We start from the raw sequence: 13,980 nt of genomic DNA, 5'->3' as shown, positions 1-13,980 counted from the left end.
TATACATGCTACAATATAAATGAAACTTGAAAACATTATACTGTGAAAGAAACCAGTCACAAAACGTCACTGATATAGTTTGGCTATGTCCCCACCCAAATCTCATCTTGAATTGTAGCTCCCCCATAATCCCCACGTGTCATGGGAGGGACCTGGTGGGAGGTAACTGAATCATGGGGGTGGATTCTCCTGTGCTGTTCTCAACATAGTGAATAAGTCTCACGAGATCTGATGGTTTTATAAAGGGCAGTTCCCCTGCACACGCTCTCTTGCCTGCTGCCATGTAAGCCATGCCTTTGCTCCTCCTTCACCTTCTGCCTTGATTGTGAGGCCTCTCCAGCCATGTGGAACTGTGAGTCTATTAAACCTCCTTTTCTTTATAAATAACCCAGTCTAGGGCATTTCTTCATAGCAGTATGAAAATGAACTAATACAGTCACAAATTGTATGATTTCTATTATATAAAATGCCCAAGATAAGCAAAGCCGTAAAAATACTAGATTAGTGATTACCAGCATCAGGGAGGAAAAGAGAAGTAATGGTAATGGGTATGTGGTTTCTTCTGTGGGATGATAAAAATATTTGGAATTAGGTAATGATGATCATTGCACAACTTTATGAATATACTAAAAACCACTGAATTGTACACTTAAAAAGGTTAAATTTTGTAGAATGTGAATTGTATCTGAACACAGTTGTAACAAATATTAATTTTAAATGTACTGGTATTATAGTTTTATTTTTAATCTGTAAATGTTTGGGTTTTATTGATCGTGTATGAGAGTTATAAGCATTAGGTGCTTATACGTAGCTTTATATTTGCATACATTTAAGTAACATAGTTAAAATAATACGTAAGTAATTTGATTTGGGTCAGTTATCCTAAAATTCACAGCACAGTTTTGTCAGCTGATTTCTCACCTAGAAGGCCACAACATCTTGCAGCAGTTACTAAACTCTTCTGTTACCTCTGATCAACATTAGAGACTAAATTAGCTTAAGGTTGAAAATTGGTTTTCAATAGTGAAATTGGTGGTTGCTTGGTCAGAATCATGAAAATATACATGGGCCTTCACTTAGGAGATCGATGTGACATCAAAATACTTGAATTGGGCGTAATATTCTAAAGATACCATCCTGTCATTAACAGGGCATAACAATTGAGAGAGGCCCATAACCTATACTTTTGGGGATAATGCCTGGGACTTGTCAAGACAATGCGATTCCAGTTACCTGATGCCAACTGAAGGGGTAACAGACAACTAGCAGCATAGTCAGCAACTACAGGCAGTCAGACAACTATCTGTAAAGGTCCAGATAATAGGTATTTTCGGCTTTTGGAGCCATACTGCTTCTGTATAGTTAACTATGCAACTCGACCACTGCGGTATGAAAGCAACCTTAGACCACACATAAGCAATGACTATGGCTGTGTCCCAGTAAAACTTCATTTACAAGAACAGGTGGTGGGCCACAGTTTCCTAGCATCCACTCTAGAACATAGCGTCTGCAGCGTGCAAGGCATGGGTGGCTGCATCACCTGTAAGGACACAGAAGAGACCTCAAGTCCACAGATCATGTCTTTGCGTACTGATACACATTTGTGCCAGAAATATCTGAGCCTGGCTTGCATGATAATCTTAATCTGGTAGTGAGGTTGTGAGGTTGTAGGGGAGTAGCTAACCCTGACCCACCTCAAGCTTTTCGGAAATTACTGTTATCTACTGAAAGAGTCTCACAGTTGCATATTACCAAATTAACAAATCACAGAGGAACGTCATTGTTTCTTTAATGGTCCTATCATTTTGATGTAGACTATGAAGACAAATAAGTGAACTTTATGTCAAAAAACAAGGAATAAAAATTAAACTAGACAGCTTAAGGGCAACAAATACAAAGCACATTACAAAGCCAGAGCAAGGCCAACAGGGTACCAGGAGGTTCTGAAGACCTGGACACCAGCTCCAGTCCCGAAGCCAGGGGGCTGAAACAGTAACTTGCAAAGGACTGTAATTATTCACGGTGCTGGAAGGAAGCAAAAGAGTTAATCACACAAAACCAACTTTCTGTAGTTTTAAAATCAGTTCTTTGATTTTCCCAATTTGATCTGAATTCATTTAACACTAAAGCCAGCTGGAATTCCCCAAGCTCAGGCAGCCTTAGAACTAGGCAAATCCCAGATAAAAAGTTACACTTGCAGGTTTCAACACTCCTACTGGGAGGGGATTATCTGACCAAGGCCAACTTTGTTTATCCTTGTGGTTTAGCAGTCTGATGTAATAAAAAGGAGAAAAGCACATATTTTATGTGCTGTCCACAGCCAGTTGTGTTTCTTTTCTCATCAATCCATCCCTTGAGAAATATTCCCTAGACAGTAGTACAACTCTGTCATTCGAAGGATCTGCCTGTAGAAGGCTCAGGGCAGAGTTTCTCAAACTGGTGATTCTTAGACGACCTTGAGATGCTCTGGGGAAAAGTGCATTTGAGCCCTGCAATCTGCACTTGTAACAACTGTCCTTGCCTGATGCTGACGTGGGTACTCCTAAGACCACAATTTGGGAAACACCTCTCAGTGGTGGCCCAACGCATCTTACCTACATCCTCTTGCTAACACCACTGACCTTGGACTCTGTTGGTTCATCCATGTGCAGGAGGAGGAGCCAACACATAACTACAGTTGCGCCACCAACAGCATATAAATAAATAAGCCATATAGAGAGTTAAGAATTGCCTATAAAAGTACCAAAAATTTAATACCTCTCCCACCGCATTTCTAAAAATTGACTACTTTTTAAATTTCGTGGGCAAACATGGCATTCATTCAACTCCATTGCACATCTGCTGTGTACCAAACATTGTGCAAGGCACTGGGTATTGTATTAGTGAGATCGAAACAAACATGACCCCTAATCTTACCACTGGTTAGGTTTAATTAAAAACTCACCACAGGCACTCTGTAAATCAGATACATCTGGAGAACAGACATAGCTGTTAGATTGGAATGGAGGGCACAGAAAGCTCCAGCTGGAATATAACTTTTTTTTTTCTTTTTTTTTTGAGATGGAGTCTTGCTCTGTTGCTCAGATTGGAGTGCAATGGCATGATCTTGGCTCACTGCAGCCTCCCCTTCCGACTTCAAGCAATTCTCCTGCCTCAGACTTCCGAGTAGCTGGGATTACAAGCACGTGCCACCACACCAGCCTAATTTTTGTATTTTTAGTAGACATGCGGTTTCACCATGTTGACCAGGCTCATCTCGAACTACTGACCTCAAATGATCCACCCACCTTGGCCTCCCAAAGTGCTGGGATTACAGGCATGAGCTACCATGCCCGGTCCAGCTGGTATATAACTTAAACTCTCGGCCATGACACCTAGGAATAACCCGGTTAAGAGAAATGCACAACAGCTATCCATCCTGCCCTGGTTCACACAAAAAGGAGGACAAACCAGGCAGTCAGCCAATGTGTTTTAGAGTTCAGAATTAAAATCATACAATAACTCCAGGCCCAAGGTACCAAGGCAGAAAAGGCCTATAAACCCTGGATAACTGAAGACAAGGTTTTAGACCATACTGAAAACTCAAGACTGTCCAACTGATGTCACAAGACACCAGTGCTTGGGCCTGATTTCTCATCTGTGTGTTCCCATCATCCCATCCCTGCCCAAAGTCATTCAAGGATGCTTATGTTTCTGGGCTGCTGTACATATTTGTGCATGTGTGTCTAAGAGAAAGATAGAGAAAGAGACAGGCAAAGCAGGAAGGCAGTGAACCGATGTCTATGGATCAATGCAAATGGCCCAACAAGAAAAACTGCCATAGGCTAATGGTTTTTCAGAACATTTTGCAAGGTGTGTACTGAAAATGCCTCTAGCCTTTAGCCACCCACATCTCTCTTCTCATTCTGTCCTTACTCCCTGCTTTTCCTGCGGGGGAGGTCCTCTCTTGACCCTAAAATCCTACCAAGAAGGTTGACCTACTTCCACCTGGCCTGCTACCAATTATAGAAGTAAATGGGAACCTGAAGGAAAACACTACGTCTGATTTCAGTCTCCAAGGTTAACAGTGACAGACAATACAGCAACCTCCCAGTTAGCAAAGGCCTTCAACAGAGCCTGAGTCAACAAGGGAAGGGCACCATCAGGAACGCAAGCTAGTAGCCTCCCAGAAATAAGAGCCCCACCTGCCCTCGACTGGGCCTGGTTTTTCCCTTTACAACCAGGGTGATAAAGACTGAACTCGATACGGTTTCAAGACAAGTCCTGTTAAGTAATCAACTCTGGTTTTAAACGAGCAAGCCCGCCATTTCAGCATCTGGCTCCAAGACATCAAATCAAGGGGAAGATCTTCCCAGAGGCTGAGAGTTAAGCTACTTACTGACAGCTGGAAGCTTAATTACTGCTTTTCTTAGAGCATTAACTCCCACTAGCCAATGACTACACATCCTATTAGCCATGTAAATTAACATGTGTTGAAAAATCTCAAAGAAATCAGCCTAAGTTTAAAGGAAATCAGGCAGTGGGATTAAAGGAAAGAAACCACTGAACCACCCTCCCCCCTCCATTCTTTGCTCTTTTCATAGGGATTTCAAAGCAATAGTCTTTGTCAAGAATGCTCGGCTCCCAGGAAACAACCAAATTCCTAGAGCCTAGAGCCACTTTGAGTGTTTGTCCTAGGCCTCTCCACTCCTCTGACTTCCTAGCACCTGCCAAGCCCTTTGGGAATGTTCGTCAATGTCGTCAATGTTGAGAATCCTTCAGTCAATCTGTCCCAAGCACATCCTTCCGGTTCCTGTGTATGCAAACTCACCTATTTAATCACAGAATGCCAAACGTCACAAAGGAAACTCAAAAGTAGTTTATTCTTTAGTGCATTCAACTTACCACCACCTTTGTAGCAAACATGTACTTGTCCCGAAGCTGAAAATCTCGCACTTCCTCAAGGATCACTTCCTGATTTTCCCGAGACTGGAAGAAATCGGTACTTCGGAAAACGGTGGAGTAGCCAGAGGGTTCATGTCGTTCAATGTAGATGGTATTTGGTTTGTCATAGGGATCAATTCCCCTGGCAGAAAAAAAAAAAAAAAAAGGTTATCATTTGCACATTTAATTACTAGAGGTATGGAGGCTTTGCAATGAGGAAAATCAACTAGAATTTAGGCCTACCATGGTGTGACCTACAGATGATACTCTCCGTGCCTCAAACATATCCCTGTGGTTACTCCTTGACTCAGGATAGAGGGGACAAAACTGCCATTTGTAAAGTGTTTTATGTTGTTTTCAAAGCATCCTGGGTTTTGCTCAAGGCAACCCTGCCCTGCTTGGGAAGGGCAAAAAGTAATAGTACAAGATAAAATTTTTCAAAATTAATGCAAGGGACTGCTTGAAGCTATAAGCAAGTTTCTGGTCTCAAGTTACGCATCTCAGAGGAACGAAGGAGAGTTTTCCCAAGCTGCTACATCCTCTGAAGAACATTACTGGAGAAACCACACTATGAACCTCTGAGCCTGATCCTTCCAAGGGACGCTGCCCTGTCTCTGCCCTGTCCCCTGCCAATGTCACGGATCTAGGCAATCTGGAGCTGCCTGTGCATTTCGTCTCCCATGAGGCTCTTCCACAAACTCTTTCTCGCACATACTGATCTCCTTGATGTCCTTCAGAAAGGGAGGACGCCTTTCTCCCTCTGTGCTTTTGCGAACACCACACTCCCACGAAGAGATGCCCTCCGCACACACTCTGATCCCTCCATCCAATTCCTACTCTCCTCTGTCATCCAGTTCCAGTCTTCATCTTCCAGGAAGCCTTCCTCAGTGCTGTCCTCTCTTCTCCCAACACTAGCAAAACATCGCTCCGCAGCACCCAATTCCAAGCCTTTCACATGAGTTTGAACTCCAGACAAAGGTACAAAACCTCTGTAGTTGGGCCATTTTTTAGAATCAGTCTTATTCCTTTACGCAGTAATGGCTCTTAGACACTGTATTTTATTGTTCACCATTATGTATTTGTCTGAGCTTCCTAGACATAGTATAGATGCCTTGGAAAACCATGTCTTAGATTTCTTTTCACCCTATAGTATTCCTAGCTGAAGAGATGCTTTCTGCATTGGATCTGTGAGGCAATTCGAGAAGCTAATCCAAAACGAAAACATAGAATGACCAGGCCAAACTACCTTGGAGAAGAACTTCTGAGCCAGTGTTCCCCAAAGAAGCCCCACACAGTAGCTCAGAGGACAACTCATCTGCTCCAGGTCTCCTAACATTCTCAAGAACACCAAGGCCATGGGAACCATTCAGCAAATGGAAAAAATAAATGGAAAAGTCGGGAAGATAGTCTTGTAGTAAGAATACAGAGTGATGACTCAAGGAAAGGCAGAAGGCCTCAGTTAGGTAATTGCCCTTATACAGTTCCATATGCATGATGGCTCTCAGAATAACGAAGGTAATTGTGTTAAAATTCCTTCAGAGATACACCGTCAAGAGCATATTCTCCCCTACCCCTCCCACAAAGGAAGATAAGAAACAGAGAAACAAGAGCCTCTTTTGCCAGGTTCAGTGGGTCACACCTGTAATCCCAACACTTTGGGAGGCTGAGGCCAGGGTAGGGAGGGAGACCATTTGAACCCAAGAGTTCGGGACCAGCCTGGGCAACATAGTGAGACTCCACCTCTATAAAACATAAATTTAAAAATAGCCAGGCACATTGGCGCACACCTGTAGCCCCAGCTACTCAGGAGGCTGAGGTGGGTGGATTGAAGCCTGGAAGTTCGAGGCTGAGTGAGTCATGATTGTGCCACTGCACTCTAGCCTGGGCAACAGAGCAACACCCTGCCTCAAAAAAACAAAGAAAAAAGAGCTTCTTTTTACAATGAGAGCAAGACTTGAGTTTTGCCCTACAATCTGGATTCTTAGGGCAATGAAGAAACCAGCAGCCTTGGTCCTAGTGTGGGAGAAAACTATTCTTCACTATCAGATCCTCTGTGTGCATGTGTGGGCGGGTGGTGGCATGTTCTCTTCTTTTCCACAATTAGAAGTACTGATTAAAGTACTTCCTCTAGCCAGAGGATATGCAAATTAAAATGAGGCTGCTTGGTATTTTTAAAACGGCAGAGGAAGGAACCTTTATTGAGCTATTTTGAGACCCAGCTCACCTCTATTATTCCTTCCTAGCCAAAAGCAGCAGCCAACACCTAGAGATAGAAAGAACTATGACTTTCATCCCAATTTTCTTCCGTAATCCATATTTGGACCTCCCATTTCTGCAAGCTGCTCCACCTACAAGTTCTTATACTTTGCAATCACTTAGACTTCCAGTGTCTTACGCTCACTGACACCTACTTTCTATTGTCTTTGCCCTCATTGAGAAATTCCACTCCTTGCTCTACCTCTGAGCAGTCACCAGCCTCACCTGGCCTCACCTGAAATCCCTCAATGATACTCCACAGGGTATCTTTAGTCCCCTCAGCTCCCCTCCAGGTCTTCCACTGTTCTGTCCGGCCAATCTCCAGCTCCCGACCATGTAAATTATTAGCTTTCCCACTCCTGCTGCTCCCAACTTGCCAAGCATTGTTGAACAAATGTATGTCATTATTCTGACAGACTAGATTACACTTTCACTTACTATGGGGAAACCTGAGGGGAAAAATCCCCTAAATAGCCTAAAATCCCCTAACAGACATGTCATTAGCTTAAATGAGATAAACCAGTCCTTTCTCCCAAGATATCTGTATATCTACACAGAGGCAGAAGGTACAATATAATTTTAGAACTTAAAAATTTCTAAATTGTATGTTCCCTTATCTAGTAATTCTGCTGGTTTGCCCTCTTATAGTTTCTTAAACAGATAAAAGAACAATTTTTCCCCTTAAAATTCAAATCAAGCAAAAGAAAGTTCTAATGGTTTTCCTTGAGCACAGGGTGTCCTTGGATGAGACTGTGGTTATAATTTCACTAAGATCCCACAACTTCTGCTCAAGGAAAATAGCAAAAGGGTCAGAAACAGCTACCCTCTGTGGAAACATAAACAAGAATCTATGGGTGTCTGACGATGGTCAGCTGTAAGGCTCCTCAACATGCCAGCTCCATCTTTACCATCCTCTATTACTAAGGAAGCAATACCAACTAAAAGACATTTCACTTTACCTGGAGAACTAAAAGAAAGGCAGTATCTACATCTTCTGGGACCATTACACGTAATGAGGACTAAAATTACTAGTAAAAATCTAAAAACACATGAAAAACTAGGAGATAGAAATATAAATACACACACATACAATCTATCTCACATTACAGCCAAAGGGCTAATCTCAAATACATAAAGAGCTCCTTGAAATCAATAATGAAAATACTAATAATCAAATAGAAAAGGGGCATGAAGCCAGGCACAGTGGCTCACACCTGTAATCCCAGCACTTTGGGAGGCCGAGGTGGGCAGATCACCTGAGGTTGGGAGTTTGAGACCAGCCTGGCCAACATGGTGAAACTTCGTCTCTACTAAAAATACAAAAATTAGCCAGGCATGGTGGTGGGCACCTGTAATCCCAGCTTCTCGGGAGAGTGAGACAGGAGAATCGCTTGAATCTGGGAGGCAGAGGTTGCTGTGAGCCAAGATCACACTACTGCACTCCAGCCTGGTCATACTTACACAAACAAACAAATAAATAAATAAACCACAATCCCAGCACTTTGGAAGGCCAAGGTGGGAGGACTGCTTGAGGCCAGGCGTTTGCAATCAGCCTGGGAAACACAGGGAGACCTCCTTTCTACAGAAAAATTTAAAAATTAGCTAGGCATGGCTGCACATGCCTGTAGTCCTAGCTACATAAGAGGCTGAGGTGGGAGGATCACTTGAGCCCGGGAGTTTGAAGCTGCTGTAAGCTATGATACTGTCACTGCACTCCAGCCTGGGTAACAAAGTGAGACTCTCACTAAAAAATATAAAATAAAAATAAATAAAATTAGCCAGGCGTGGTGGCAGGCACCTGTAATTCCAGCTACCCGGGAAGCTGAGGCAGATAATTGCTTGAACCCTGGAGGCGGAGGTTGCAGTGAGCCAAGAACGCACCACTGCACTCCAGCCTGGGCAATAGAGCGAGACTCTGTTTCAAAAAAAAAAAAAGGACCCTTAAGCAGATTAAAAGATGTTCTAACTCTTAATAAGGAAAATGCAAATTAAAACCACAGAGATAATATTTCTTCCCTAACACACTGGCTGTGGAGGGAGACACTATTGTATATTGTTGAGATGAGGGCAAACTTGACACTTTCTATAGCGAGTCTGGCAATCTCTCCCAAAGCTACAAGTTTAAGGATTTATTCACCGGGATATATCAGTGCACAAAACTTACAAAAATCCTTGCCCTTGGGGAGCTTCCACTCTATTGAAGAGAGAAAGACAAATAATAACCATAATAATAGTGTATTAGAATGTGGTAAAGTGCTCTGCAAAACAGAACAGAATACAGTATAGGAGACTGGGAGTAATGGGGGAGTAGGTGCAATTTTATTTTTATTCATTCATTCATTCATTCATTCATTTATTGAGATAGCATCTTGGTCTGTTGCCCAGACTGGAGTGCAGTGGCGCAATCTCGGCTCACTTCAACCTCCACCTAGCAGGTTCAAGTCTGTCAGGGACAGATTCCCCTGCCTCAGCCTCCTGAGTAGCTAGGACTACAGGCACCTGCCACCACGCCCAGCAAATTTTTGCGTTTTTAGTGGAGACGGGGTTTCATCATGTTGGCCAGGCTGGTCTGGAACTCTTAACCTCAAATGTTCCACCCAACTCGGCCTCCCAAGGTGCTGGGATTACATGCGTGAGCCACCGCGCAGGCGCGGTGCAATTTTAAATAGGATCCTAAGGTGGGCATAAATGAGGTGGGCTTCATTTAGAAGATATTATTTGAGCAAAGACTGGAATGAGGTAAGGGAGTACACAGTATAGTGTATCTTGGGTGGGAGTATTTTAGGCAGAGTAAACAGCAATTGCAAACATCCTGTTCCCTATGGTAAGAAGGTATCTGATATTTAATCAGAGAGAAATGACGAAGCATTTAAGGGTTCAAAGCAGAGGAACAGAATGATCTAATTTGTTTGAATAGACTCAAACCAACCACATGCTGAGAATTAATGGTAGAAAAACAAGAGTAAAAGCAGAAAGACTAGTTGGGAGACTAATGAGCAATGATACTGGAGGCTTGCAGTAAAAGTGGTACCTGACTAGAAGATTCTAGATATATATTGAAGGTGGAGCCAATAGGATTTCCTGATAGAATGAATGTAAAGCATAAAACAAATGTGAAATCAACAATGACACCAAAGATTTCAGCCTAAGCAAATGAGAAAAATTATGGGTGGTGTTGATTCGGGGTGGTGAAGATCAAGAGTCAATTTGGGAGATGTCAAGTTTGCAATATCCATCAGTCATCCATGTGAGTAAACGGACAGCTGTTAGATAAACCCACTGACCCAGCATACCCACTCCCAGAAATCTGTCCTACACGTTTGCCTACACACGTACAAATTCAGATAATTCACGATCCTGTACTACTTTATCACTGTGATGGTAAATTACAATAAGTATATTACTATCTAGTTCTAGAACAAGTACTTCTTGAAGTACAGCCTGTTTATTTCACTCCTCTTCTCAAAAACCTACAGTGGTATCCCATTACTTTCAGAAGGGAGCCCAAATTCCTTTATGAAGCAATGCAGATTCTAATACCAACTTCCCTTTCAAAACGTCACCCAATATTAAGAGTTCATGTTCTCTGTCCAAGCACTATATTGGCTCATCCCTGTGCCTTTGGCCACTTTGTTCCTCTGCCTGGAATTCCCATCCTCCACACCTCCACACAGGTACATCGTACCTGTTGTGCACATCCTGGATCAAGGGCAACCTCCTCTACAAAGCTGTCTATGATCCTCCCATATGGAAGGATAAGTCCTCTCTCTAGCTTCTCATGCGATGTCTGTTACCTCTGTGCCCCTTTCACGATGTGTGTTATGTATCTGAAATGTCTTTCCTTACCTCTCCTTAATAACTATATCCATAAATTATTCAACTTCTTATACCCTTAAGCATCTAGTAGGTTTTATATTTAACAGACATTCAAGAAAATGTTATGAACAAATGAAGAATTTTGTTTTGTTTTTTTGAGACAGAGTCTTACTGCATCGCCCAGGCTAAAGTGTAGCAATGTGATCTCGGTTCACTGCAACCTCTGCCTCCCAGGTTGAAGCGGTTTTCTTGCCTCAGCCTCCCGAGTACCTGGGATTATAGGTGCATACCACCATGCTCGGCTAATTTTTGTATTTTCAGTAGAGACAGGGTTTGACCATGTTGGACAGGCAGGTCTTGAACTCCCGACCTCAGGTGCTCTGCCCACCTCGGCCTCCCAAAGTGCTGGGACTACAGGCGTGAGCCACTGTGCCCAGCGAAATGCATAAATTTTATATAGAGAAAAAAACTCCCACTTCTAATATGATGCTCTAAAAATGAAACTCTACAAACATGCAAGGGCCTCAAGATTCCCCTGGGTTCCCTGACAGACTGAAAAATGCAAAAGCTCTACCACTCCTCTCATAAATAACCTTACTTTCTCCTCTTCCCCACTCCCTCCCCCAGTGAGATCACTGTACTTGCAGCTCTAATTCTCAGATCTGGAACAACGTATTTCCTGAACAAACGCTTGACATTTCAGGTGAGGGCAGGTTTGTCCGCCACGAAGGAGCTAGAACTGGAGAAAGGAGGTCATGTACATCAAGATTGCTTAGATGACACAACTTACCAAGAAAAGGACTTGACATGTTCCTGAATCATGATCCAGGTCTGGCCAAAGTCATCTGACTTCCACAGCTGCAAAGACAAGTGGTCATGATGCAAGGGGCATATATGATGCAAGAGGCATGTATAATACAACCTGAATGGCATCACCATCAAACACCCGCTGAAATTCCACCTTCCATGACACGCTCTCTGTGAAGGCAGGCACTGGGACTGCCAAAGCCAGCTCAGTTGCTCCAAAAGCAAACAAGGGCAAGAAAGGAAAGACAACTGTGTACATATGTGTTCTTCCCTCAATAGCAACTGGAAGGAAAAATGAGTAGGACTTGCCTTCTATTTATGGATTACCAAAAGTTATATTTCACTCAAGACTAGCCTCTAGGTAATGGTAAAAACAAAAGGATGATTATACTCAGCATTTTTCAGCGAAGAAACAGTGTCCTTAAAAACCTTTCACAGACAGCAGCATTATTCACGACAGCTAAAATGTGGAAGCAATCCAAGCGTCCATGAGGGATGAGCAAATAAGCAAAATGTGGTCTGTGCATACAATGGAATATTATTCAGCCTTAAAAAGCAAAAAAACAAACCTGACACATGCTACAATATGGATTAATCTTAAGGACATTCTGCTAAGTGAAATAAGTCCGTCACAAGGGGACAAATAGTATATAATTCCACTTAGGAAGTACCTACAGTAGGCAAAAGCATAGAGACAGAAAGTAGAATGGTGGTTGCCAGGGGCTGGGGGCAGAGAGGTATTATTTAATGGTTTTAGAGTTTCAGTCTTGCAAGATGAAAAGTGTTCTAGAGATGGATGGAGGTGATGGCTGCAAAACAATATGAATGTACTCAATATCACTAAACTGCATGCTTAAAAGGGTCAAGACAGTAAATTGTACATTATGAGTATTTTAACACAAAAAAAAAAGGAAGAAAAAAACAGTAATGGACCCTGGTAATTAAAGATGAATGCAGAGGACACCAGCTAAGTACAGAGCCCCGCGGGGAACCAGCTGAATACGCGGCTGTGGCAACGAGGAATTAACTCGCTGATCTTTGCCAAAGCCCTTCAACTCCCACAGATGGAATCTGAGGGTTCCTCCGGCCCTAGGAACCATGTATTAAGAAGCACGAGACCCGGGCCGGGCACGGTGGCTCACGCCTGTAATCCCAGCACTTTGGGAGGCCGAGACGGGCGGATCACGAGGTGAGGAGATCGAGACCATCCTGGCTAACACAGTGAAACCCCGTCTCTACTAAAAAATACAAAAAACTAGCCGGGCGAGGTGGCGGGCATCTGTAGTCCCAGCTACTCAGAAGGCTGAGGCAGGAGAATGGCGTAAACCCGGGAGGCGGGGCTTGCAGTGAGCTGAGATCTAGCCACTGCACTCCAGCCTGGGTGACAGAGTAAGACCCCATCTCAAAAAAAGAAAAAAAAAAAAAGACCCAAAAAAAGGATAATTCCCCCTCCACCAGTAAACTGACCCAGCCCATACTTAGGTTGTTACTCCCTAAGGCAAGCAAAGGTAAACAGATCTGTGTTTTGGTTAAACAACCTGCAAAGAAATATTCCAAGGTTTCTCTGAGCAAAAACATTCAAGGCTCACTGTAAATCCAATCATACAGGATCTACAAGTTTCACAGATTTTTGCCAAATCAATATCCTTGACTAGGCAAGTTGCAACCTTGAGATATAAATCTTACTGAGGCTCTTTCCTCATCTCTCAGATTTCCATCAAACCTGGGTTGAAGGAGGAAAATACACACATTTATATGATACACATGCACGCACTCAAAGGAAGACTATTACTGCTAGTGGTAACTTCAAATAAATGGGAGGCAAAAGCAGTGTTTAAGGTGGAGGATGGGGAAAGCAGAACAGAAATTCAACAAGAGGTCCCAGAAGAGCTCAGATTCCAGCTTTCTCTACCTGGCTCTCTCTCTGATTAAATTCCAAAGCCTCGATTTACCCCAAGGGCTAACAAAGGTGTAACTGCATGGAGAAGGGCATGACATTTAACCCACGGGGTCTGCCAAGTGCTGGGTGCTGATGGCTGGCTGGGCTACCGACTGAGAGTGCCAGGAGGAGATATTTTTCTTGAGCCCTGGTAAGGGAAATAGTAGCTACAAAGGCTAGGCCTGAGACAGAAGGAGGGACAGGCAGGAGGCGAGATCACTCAAAGGACACACAATCAC

At 43.2% G+C, this 13,980-nt stretch overlaps 1 protein-coding gene across 1 annotated transcript in view; it reads right to left on the bottom strand.

The window, feature by feature from the left end:
* Positions 1 to 13,980, bottom strand: part of SORL1 (sortilin related receptor 1) — a 179,197-nt gene that overhangs the window by 130,492 nt on the left and 34,725 nt on the right. Inside the window, exons 5-6 of the mRNA XM_050755570.1 lie at positions 11,786 to 11,853; positions 4,885 to 5,065 (exon numbers count right to left, since the gene is read on the bottom strand). Of these exons, the coding sequence (XP_050611527.1) occupies positions 4,885 to 5,065; positions 11,786 to 11,853 (249 nt within the window). The remainder of the gene's footprint in view (positions 1 to 4,884; positions 5,066 to 11,785; positions 11,854 to 13,980) is intronic.

This window comes from Macaca thibetana, chromosome 14, assembly GCF_024542745.1.
Source record: "Macaca thibetana thibetana isolate TM-01 chromosome 14, ASM2454274v1, whole genome shotgun sequence".
NCBI classification, from domain to species: domain Eukaryota; kingdom Metazoa; phylum Chordata; class Mammalia; order Primates; family Cercopithecidae; genus Macaca; species Macaca thibetana.
Note: the sequence above shows the minus strand (reverse complement) of the source record. Positions and strands in the feature narration are given on the sequence as shown.